This window comes from Haemorhous mexicanus, chromosome 23, assembly GCF_027477595.1.
Source record: "Haemorhous mexicanus isolate bHaeMex1 chromosome 23, bHaeMex1.pri, whole genome shotgun sequence".
Lineage (NCBI taxonomy): Eukaryota > Metazoa > Chordata > Aves > Passeriformes > Fringillidae > Haemorhous > Haemorhous mexicanus.
This window is the reverse complement of record NC_082363.1, coordinates 6727926-6737714: the sequence shown is the minus strand read 5'-3', so window position 1 is coordinate 6737714 and position 9789 is coordinate 6727926. Positions and strand designations below refer to the sequence as shown.

Here is a 9789-nt window from a genome sequence, read left to right as displayed (position 1 = left end):
TAAAATTATTATCCAGGGGAAAAATGAGAATTTTTTGCCTCAGGAATGTGATTATTACCCAGGGAAAAATGGGAATTTTTCACTCCCTCAGGAATACAATTATTATCCAGGAAAAATAGGAATTTTTTCCCTCAGGAATACAATTATTACCCAGGGAAAAATGGGATTATTTTCCCCACAGAATTGTGATTATTATCCAAGGAAAAATGGGATTTTTTCCCTCAAGGATGCAGTTATTATCCAGGGAAAAATGGGATTTTTTTCCCCCTCAGAATACAATTATTATCCACGAGTAAAATGGGATTTTATCCCCCAGAAATACAATTGTTATCCATAGAAAAATGGGATTTTTTTCCCTCAAGGATGCAATTATTTTCAAGGGAAAAATGGGATTTTTTTTCCCTCACAGGATTGTGGTTATCATCCAGAGAAAAACGGATTTTTTTTCCCCTCAGGAATGTGACCGTTATCCAGGAAAAAATAGGATTTTTTCCCCCTAAACAATGTGATTATTATCCAGGGGAAAATGGGATTTTATCCCCCAGAAATACAATTATTATCCAGGGAAAAATTGGATTTTTTTTCCCCTGAAAAATACAATTATTTTCCAGGAAAAAATGGGATTTTATCCCCCAGGAATGTGATTATTACCCAGGAAAAAAAAAACCAGGATTTTTTTCCCTCAGAAAAATCTGCAAAAAATGAGGGAAATGCAGGAAAAAAATCCAGAAAAAACTCAGAAAAAATCTGGAAAAACTCAAAACCTGGAAAATCCCAAGCCCGGCCCCCAAGCATCTCCTGTGAGGATTTTTTTCCACCTCTGGTGGCAAAATTGAGTCAAAATTGAGTCAAAGTCGCTTTCAGGAGATAAAAAAATCTGGAGATAACAGCAACGGAAAATCGTCACCGGGGAGACCCAAAAAAGGCAAAAACACAAAGCAGGAAGTGAAGATTAAAAAAAAATTAGGATTTAAAGGAGGTTTTTTTTTTTCTAAAAAAAATTAAATTATTGTTGCTAATAATTCAAAATTAATTCGGAATTATTTCCTTCTTGGAAAATGAAGGGAAATGTTCAATTTGTGGGTGGGAAGGTTGGGCAAGAAGGGGAAAATTGAATTTATTTGGATTTTTTTTACAGGGTGGTTCAAATGTTGTCAGGTTTGGTTCAATTTTTATCCAAAACTGGAGAAATATGGGGGATTTAGTTGGAAGCTGAAGGGTAAATTATCCAGGGAAAAATGGGATTTTTTTTCCCTGAGGCATGTGATTATTATCCAGGGAAAAATTTAATTTTTTTTCTCCACAGAAATACAATTATTATCCAGGAAAAAATGTGATTTTTTTTTTCCTTAAGGAAAGTGATTATTTGTCATTTTTTTTTCCAAGGAAAAGGGGGATTTTTTTCCCCAAGGAACATGATTATTATCCAGGGAAAAATTGGATTTTTTCCCCCCCACAAATACAATTATTATCCAGGAAAAATGGGATTTTTTTTCCCCTCATGGATATGATTATTATCCAGTGGAAAAATGGGATTTTTTTCTCATCAGGAATGTGATTATTTGTCATTCTTTTCCAAGGAAAAATGGGATTTTTTCCCCTCACGAATGCGATTATTATTGAGGTAAAAATTGAATTTTTTTTCCCCACAGAAATACAATTATTATCCAAGGAAAAATGTGAAATTTTTCCCCTCATGAATGCAATTATTATCCAGGGAAAACTGGGATTTTCTTTCCCCTCAGGAATGAGATTATTTTTCATTTTTTTTCTAAGGAAAAATGGGATTTTTTTCCCCTCATGAATGCAATTATTACTGAGGGAAAAACTGAATTTTTTTCCCCACAGAAATACCATTATTATCCAGGAAAAATGGGATTTTTTTCCTCCTGAGGAATGAGATTATTTGTCATTTTTTTCCAAGGAAAAATGGGAATTTTTTCCCCTCATGAATGTGATGATTATCCAGGAAAACTTGGGATTATTTTCCCCTCAGGAATACAATTATTATATAGGGAAAAATGGGGGTTTTTTCCCCTCATGAATGTGTTAACTATCCAAGGAAAAATGGGAATTTTTTCCCTCATGAATGCGATTATTATCCAGGGAAAAATGGGTTTTTTTTCCCTCAGGAATACAGGTATTATCTAGGGAAAAACGGGATTTTTTTCTCTCTCAGGAATGCGATTATTACCCTAGGGAAAATTGTCATATTTGTCATTTTTTTCCAAGGAAAAATGGGATTTTTCTCCCTCAGGACTGTGATTATTTGTCGTTTTTCCAGGTGGATTTTAATACAAAGCTCAGCTCATCCCTCCCAGCCTTTCCCTACCACGTCCCCTCCTCCCTTCCCAGGGAAAAAATTTCCCATTTTTCCCCAAACACACACCAGGATTTGTTTTTCCAGAGTTTTATTCCCAAAATGCCCCTTTGTACACGATACAAACCTTCCTATACATTGTATAAACCCCTTTGGATATGTATAACATATAAAAAACCCCAAATCTTCCAAATCCATGGATTTAAACACCTCTGAGATCCCTGCATCCATTCCCTGCTGGATGCTTTGGGATATTTTGGGATATGGGTTTCAAATTCCCATTTTTTGAGGAGTTTTGGAGGCAAAATCACTCCTGAATGATAAAAAATTCCATTTTTCTGGAATTTCCAGGGAAATATTTCAAATTCAGCAAAAGGACACTTTGGGCTCCTCCCAGACATTGCAGAGTTTGGGATTTGCTCCCAAAAAAAATTTCCTTTCCAGATTTGTGGAAAAGCAATTAAAGAGGGAAAATTCATTTCATGAAGTGTGGATTGAGTCTGACTTAATCCTGATTTTAGAGCTCAGCTCTGCCACTTGATCCTGATTTTAGAGCTCAAGGATTTGCCCAAAAGAAAAAAAAATCCACACAAAATTCCCTCAGGAATTCTCCCAAATTCCAAAGGGAGATGCTGAGTTAATCAGAGTTAAACCAGCCTCAAATTAACTCCCAATTAAGCAAAAGAAGCCCTAATTAGTGCCAGTGCTGCTCAGCCCCACGGGCTCAGAGGAGCAGGAGCAGCCCCAGGTGGAGTCAGTTTTTGATGAGGCTGGAGTTGGAATCGATCTGCTCCTCCTGGATGGGAATCCTGCAGCTCCTCTCCTCTGGAAAACAGGGAATGTTCCAGGGTTAGTGCAGAGGGAGGGACTGATCCTGATCCTAGAGCTCAGTTCTGCCCCTCAATCCCAATTTTAAAACTCACCTTTGCCACTTAATCCCTATTTTAGAGCTCAGCTTTGCCCCTCAGTCCCGAGTTTAGAGCTCAGCTCTTCTCAGCCAGACCTTTCCCAAGCTTGCAGAGGAATTCAGGACATTTCAATTTCCATGGAGGCAAAAAAAAATTTCCCATTTTACTCTTGGAAGTTGCTTCTGGATCCTGCCAGGAAGAGAATTCCTGGCCTAAACTCAGGGAATCCCGGGATCAAGGAATGAAAATTTGGGATACTGAGCTCCTAATCAGCTCCTAATCCTGACCTGGATCAACCTCTGGAATTCCCTGCATTCCTAATTAAGAATTCTTAATTCCCAAATTTGTAACAGGGGCCCTGATGAATGTTTGTCCTGGGTTTTTTATCCCATAAAAAAGGGAACTCACTGTGCTGGGTGCTCCTCCCAGGCCCATTCCTGGCTTTTTTCTGGGCTGCCTGGACGATCAGGAGCAGGATGGAAATTCCACTCACCATCAGCAGGAGCAGGCAGAGCAGGAGCAGGGATAAAGAGCCTGGAATGAGAATGGAAAAACTCCCTAAGACACCAAAAAGATTCCTGGTTCTGCATGGAGTTCCCAGATTCCAGAACTCTGGGAATGGAGAAGTCCAGCTGCCAGGGAAGTGTGGGATCCTGGAATGTTGTGGGAATGCTGGGAAGCTGTGTAAAATACAGAAAAGGCTTCTGAGGAAATTGGGATTTCACTTCCCAGGAAAGCAGCTTTACACAGAAACCAAGCAGCTGGAAATGTGGGATCCTGGAATGTTGTGTGAAATACAGAAAAGAATTCAGAGAAAGTGGGAATTCCCTTCCCAGGAAAGCAATTCCAACTGGGATTGTGGGATCCTGGAATGTTCTGTGAAATCCAGGTCTGGCTTTTGAGGAAATGGGAATTCCCTTCCCAGGAAAGCAATTCCAACTGGGATTGTGGGATCCTGGAATGTTCTGTGAAATCCAGGTCTGGCTTTTGAGGAAATGGGAATTCCCTTCCCAAGAAAGCAATTCCAGCTGGAAATGTGGATCCTGGAATGCTGTGTGAAATACAGAAAAAACTTCTAAGAAAATGGGAATTCCCTTCCCAGGAAAGCAGACTCAGATGGAAATGTGGGATCCTGGAATGCTGTGTGAAATACAGAAAAAACTTCTAAGAAAATGGGAATTCCCTTCCCAGGAAAGCAGGCTCAGATGGAAATGTGGGATCCTGGAATGCTGTGTGAAATACAGAAAGGGTTTCTGAGAAAGTGGGAATTCCCTTCCCAGGAGAGCAGACTCAGATGGAAATGTGGGATCCTGGAATGCTGTGTGAAATACAGAAAGGATTTCTGAGAAAGTGGGAATTCCCTTCCCAGGAGAGCAGACTCAGATGGAAATGTGGGATCCTGGAATGCTGTGTGAAATACAGAAAGGGTTTCTAAGAAAGTGGGAATTCCATTCCCAGGAAAGCAGACTCAGATGGAAATGTGGGATCCTGGAATGCTGTGTGAAATACAGAAAAAACTTCTAAGAAAGTGGGAATTCCCTTCCCAGAAAAGCAGACTCAGATGGAAATGTGGGATCCTGGAATGCTGTGTGAAATACAGAAAGGATTTCTGAGAAAGTGGGAATTCCCTTCCCAGAAAAGCAATTCCAACTGGGATTGTGGGATCCTGGAATGCTGTGTGAAATACAGAAAGGGTTTCTGAGAAAGTGGGAATTCCCTTCCCAGGAGAGCAGACTCAGCTGGAAATGTGGGATCCTGGAATGCTGTGTGAAATACAGAAAGGGTTTCTGAGAAAGTGGGAATTCCCTTCCCAGGAAAGCAGGCTCAGATGGAAATGTGGGATCCTGGAATGCTGTGTGAAATACAGAAAGGGTTTCTGAGAAAGTGGGAATTCCCTTCCCAGGAAAGCAATTCCAACTGGGATTGTGGGATCCTGGAATGCTGTGTGAAATACAGAAAGGGTTTCTGAGAAAATGGGAATTCCCTTCCCAGGAAAGCAGACTCAGCTGGAAATGTGGGATCCTGGAATGCTGTGTGAAATACAGAAAGGGTTTCTGAGAAAATGGGAATTCCCTTCCCAGGAAAGCAGACTCAGCTGGAAATGTGGGATCCTGGAATGCTGTGTGAAATACAGAAAGGGTTTCTGAGAAAGTGGGAATTCCCTTCCCAGGAAAGCAATTCCAACTGGGATTGTGGGATCCTGGAATGTTCTGTGAAATCCAGGTCTGGCTTTTGAGGAAATGGGAATTCCCTTCCCAGGAAAGCAGACTCAGATGGAAATGTGGGATCCTGGAATGCTGTGTGAAATACAGAAAGGGTTTCTGAGAAAGTGGGAATTCCCTTCCCAGAAAAGCAGGCTCAGATGGAAATGTGGGATCCTGGAATGCTGTGTGAAATACAGAAAGGGTTTCTGAGAAAGTGGGAATTCCCTTCCCAGGAAAGCAGACTCAGCTGGAAATGTGGGATCCTGGAATGCTGTGTGAAATACAGAAAGGGTTTCTGAGAAAGTGGGAATTCCCTTCCCAGAAAAGCAGGCTCAGATGGAAATGTGGGATCCTGGAATGCTGTGTGAAATACAGAAAGGGTTTCTGAGAAAATGGGAATTCCCTTCCCAGGAAAGCAGACTCAGATGGAAATGTGGGATCCTGGAATGCTGTGTGAAATACAGAAAGGGTTTCTGAGAAAGTGGGAATTCCCTTCCCAGGAGAGCAGACTCAGATGGAAATGTGGGATCCTGGAATGCTGTGTGAAATACAGAAAGGGTTTCTGAGAAAGTGGGAATTCCCTTCCCAGGAGAGCAGACTCAGCTGAATTCCCTGCCCGTCCTTACCCCATCCAGGCTCCGTGGCAACGCCGGGGTCCCGACAGACCCCGGGGATCTCCCTGGGGCTGGATGCTCTGGAGCTGTTCTCGGGGAATTCCGTGGGAAAGGGGTCCCTGTTTGCCGGGAATTCCGTGGGAGAGGGGTCCCTGTTTTCTGGGAATTCCGTGGGAGAGGGATGTGGGCCAGGGCTGCTGGCACTGCCAGGGCTGCTGCTGCACTGGGCATCCTGTGTGCCCGTGCCAGCCCGGAGCGTGCTCTTCCCAAAACTGCTGCAGCTGGAAAAGGAATTCCAGAGGGTTTGCCAACATGGAATCATTCCTAAACCCCATCCACACAATCCCTATCTGTATTTTAGCCCTACAAATTTAGGATTTTATCCCAACATCCCACAGGAATGGGAGGAATAATTAAATCAGTTATTGCTGGGAAAAAATGATCTGGGATTTTTTCCCCAGCTGATTCTGGCACAGGAATTTTTTGTTCCCAAAAAAAATCCAAGAGGCTTTAAAAAAAAGGTGGAAAATCCTAAAAATCCCAAAGGATGGGACTCATGGCACTTAAATCCAGGTTTATTCCAATTTATTTCTCCAGATTTGGGCTTTTCCTGGAAAAATGAAACCCCCAGAGCTGCTCTAAGCACTTTGCCCCCAAAAAGAAATTTTTCCCCCTACAAGGGATTTTTTCCCCCAGAAAGGATTTTTTTCCCCCCAGAAAAGGATTCCTACTTGGTCCAAGGCTGGCAGTTCTCGTTCCCTCCTCTGGAGAAAGTCCCTTGAGGACATCGGGAGCACTCTGGGGGAGAAAAGGGATTATCCAGGGAAGTGGCACAATTCCCAGTTTGATTCACCGGGTAATTCTGGATTATCCAAGATTATTAATCCTGGATATTATCTGGGAGGATCTCACAATTCCAGCCAGGAATTGCCACATGGGAGGCAGGATTTTGGGAAGGCTGGCACATGCCAGAATTCCAAAGGGAATCGCAGCCTGCACATGCCTGGACTCACCGCTTCCCAAGGGAATTCCCAATCCCAACTGCCTGCTTCCCACGGGAATTCTGGCTGGCTCAGATCCCAACTCTTCCCAAGGGGAATTCCAGATCCCAACTCTTCCTGAGGGAATTCCAGGCCCCACTCACCCCTTCCCACAGGAACGCCCCCGGCAGGCTGGAATCCCGCCTGGCAGGCGCAGACCCTGTCCGAGGTCTTCTCACATGGCTTCACCTCCACGCTGCCCTTCCCTGGCCAAGGCAGAAATTCATTAATTCCTTCATTAACACCAACAATTAACTCCTCAGGGGTTTGGGGTTTTGTGTGTAGGAGCTGCAGAATTCAGCAATTTAACAATTCATTAATGATTCGTAATTAATCATTCATTTAACCGAATCATTCAACGATTTTGTCTGAGGACAGTGATTGTCACAACTGAGGTGGGAGCAGCCAGAAAAGCACTCAAAAAGGGATTTTTTCCCCCAAAATACCCCCAAAAAGGGATTCTATCTCCAAAAAGGGATCATCTCCCCCTACCCCCCAAAATGCCCCAAACCTGGGATTTTTTTTTTCTGCAAAAAGGCTTTTTTCCCCCTCAAAAATGGGAATTTTTTTCCCCCCAAAAAAGGATTTTTTTTCCCCCCTAAAATGAGATTCTTTTTTCCCCCAAAAAAGGATTTTTTTTCCCCAAATCCCAGCACTCACGGGCGTTGCAGATGGTGCAGCTTTGGCAGAAGCCGTGGTGGTGCTGGGAGCTGAAATATCCATCCTGGCACGGCGAGCACACGGTGTCGGCCGAGGCCGTGCAGCGACTCCGCATCCTCTCCCCTAAAAACACCCAAAAATCAGCATTCAGGGGCATCCTGAGGGGGAAAATCCAAAATTTCATCCTTTGGGAACAAATCAGAATTGGTTGGGGTTGTGAGGGGAAAAATTTCACCTAAATTTCACCCTTTGGGATCAAATGGTGCCCAGAATTTGGCAGTTCCCGGGTTTTATTTAGGAGAAAAATCACTGGAAGTCTGGCCAGAGGGAAAAAAAAAAAGTCAACATTTAATGGAGCAGCTGAAAAGGGCTGGGGAGGGCTGAAATTGGAGAAAATGCCCCAAATTTTTGCCCCAGTGGTTCCCAAATATCCCTTCCAGAGTCAGGGGAAAAGGTTTAGGAAATGCCCCTAGACTGAGGCACTTAGGAAGGAAAAAAACATAAAAAAAGTTAAAAACCACTTTCAAAGATTTTCCCATTTTTGGGGTGTAAAACTTATTTTCATCAGTCTGAAAAGTATTACACTAAAAAACAGGTATTGCATTAAAAACAGGTATTACACTAATTAAAAATTCGATATTCTCCTAAAGGCCGGCTCTCCCACCCGAGCCCCCGCGGCGGGCACTCACCTGGGGCGCAGTCGCTGCAGCATTTCTCATGGAAGCTGTACTGGTGCTCCTGGCATTCCAAACCCAGGGAGCCGGGAATGGGCACGGCCAGGAGCCAGCAGAGAGCGGGAAAATTCCAGGGAATCCTTGGAAGCGCCATTCCCGCCATCTCCCTCAGGGAGCTGTCCCCTCACGGCACCGTCCCCTCACGGCGCTTTTCCCCTCACGGCGCCTTTTTCCTGAGGGCGCTTTTCCCCTCACGGCTCCGCTCCCCTCACGGCGCTTTTCCCCTCACGGTGCCTTTTTCCTGAGGGCGCTTTTCCCCTCACGGCGCCTTTCCCCTCAGGGCACCGTCTCCTCACGGCGCTTTTCCCCTCACGGTGCCTTTTTCCTGAGGGCGCTTTTCCCCTCACGGCGCTTTTCCCCTCACGGCTCCGTTCCCCTCACGGCTCCGCTCCCTTCACAGCGCTTTTCCCCTCACGGTGCCTTTTTCCTGAGGGCGCTTTTCCCCTCACGGCTCCGTTCCCCTCACGGCGCCTTTCCCCTCATGGCTCCGTTCCCCTCACGGCTCCGCTCCCCTCACGGTGCCTTTTTCCGGAGGGCGCCTTTCCCCTCACGGCGCCTTTCCCCTCACGGCGCCTTTCCCCTCACGGCGCCTTTCCCCTCACAGCTCCGTTCCCCTCAAAGCGCTGTGAGGGCCCCGCGAGCGAGAACGGCTCCGGGCGGGGACATTTGAGGGAAATTCCCACTTTTCTCCACGCCCCTTCCCGCTCCTGGTTTGGGGTTTTTCCGCAGGAAAAGGAAATGCTGAGCTAAGATGGGTTTAAGGGGTAAAAGGAGCCCTCAAGGGAGGGAAATCCCGATGGGAATGGCTGGAAAAGCAGGGCTGGAGGAGCGCTGTGGGAATGCCCTGGCTGGCAATTCGGGAATTCCGTTTTCCAGACTGCTGGAGTTGGAGCCGGGAGCTCGTTAACTTCTAGGAGAGCTCCCTGGCATCACTGAATCAACAAAATAGTGGGAATTAAGGAATTTAATTTTCCACCCTCTTAGAATGGGATCCGGGATCTCAATTTTAGGTGTTCCAGCTGCCTGGAATTGCAGCTTTACCTTTGCAGACTCCAGAAAATATTGGGAATTAGAGATTCCATGCTCATGTTGTCCCAAAATTAAATTAGGATGGTGTTGGCAAAAATATTTTCATAGATAAATTACAATTATCAGTAAAATAAATTGTGATTTTACGGGAATTTTTGTGTTTAAACTCGTTTTATCGGAGATTATCCATGGAATTTATTGATCTTATTTCCCACCCTGCCCCGACAAACCTTAAAAGCAGCAGAATTTCCAAAGCATGGAGAGAAATATTTAATGGAAA

At 44.6% G+C, this 9789-nt stretch overlaps 1 protein-coding gene across 1 annotated transcript; it reads right to left on the bottom strand.

The window, feature by feature from the left end:
- Positions 1-2394: 2394 nt before the first annotated feature.
- On the bottom strand, positions 2395-9673 carry TNFRSF4 (TNF receptor superfamily member 4). The gene is made up of 7 exons (XM_059866861.1): positions 8436-9673; positions 7747-7869; positions 7191-7292; positions 6778-6844; positions 6059-6327; positions 3637-3762; positions 2395-3145 (listed from the first exon to the last, which is right to left on the bottom strand). The coding sequence occupies exons 1-7, from the start codon at positions 8581-8583 to the stop codon at positions 3075-3077; spliced, it is 906 nt and encodes a 301-aa protein (XP_059722844.1). The 5' UTR covers positions 8584-9673; the 3' UTR covers positions 2395-3074.
- Positions 9674-9789: the final 116 nt, after the last annotated feature.

Excerpts from the sequence above, each read along its gene's own strand:
- TNFRSF4 (XM_059866861.1), bottom strand. The coding sequence starts at position 8,583 with ATGGCGGGAATGGCGCTTCCAAGGATTCCCTGGAATTTTCCCGCTCTC. Across the intron at positions 6,845-7,190 it reads GGGCGTTCCTGTGGGAAGGG|AGTGCTCCCGATGTCCTCAA; the intron begins GTGAGTGGGGCC and ends TTTCTCCCCCAG. Across the intron at positions 3,146-3,636 it reads TGGGAGGAGCACCCAGCACA|AGGAGAGGAGCTGCAGGATT; the intron begins GTGAGTTCCCTT and ends CCTGTTTTCCAG.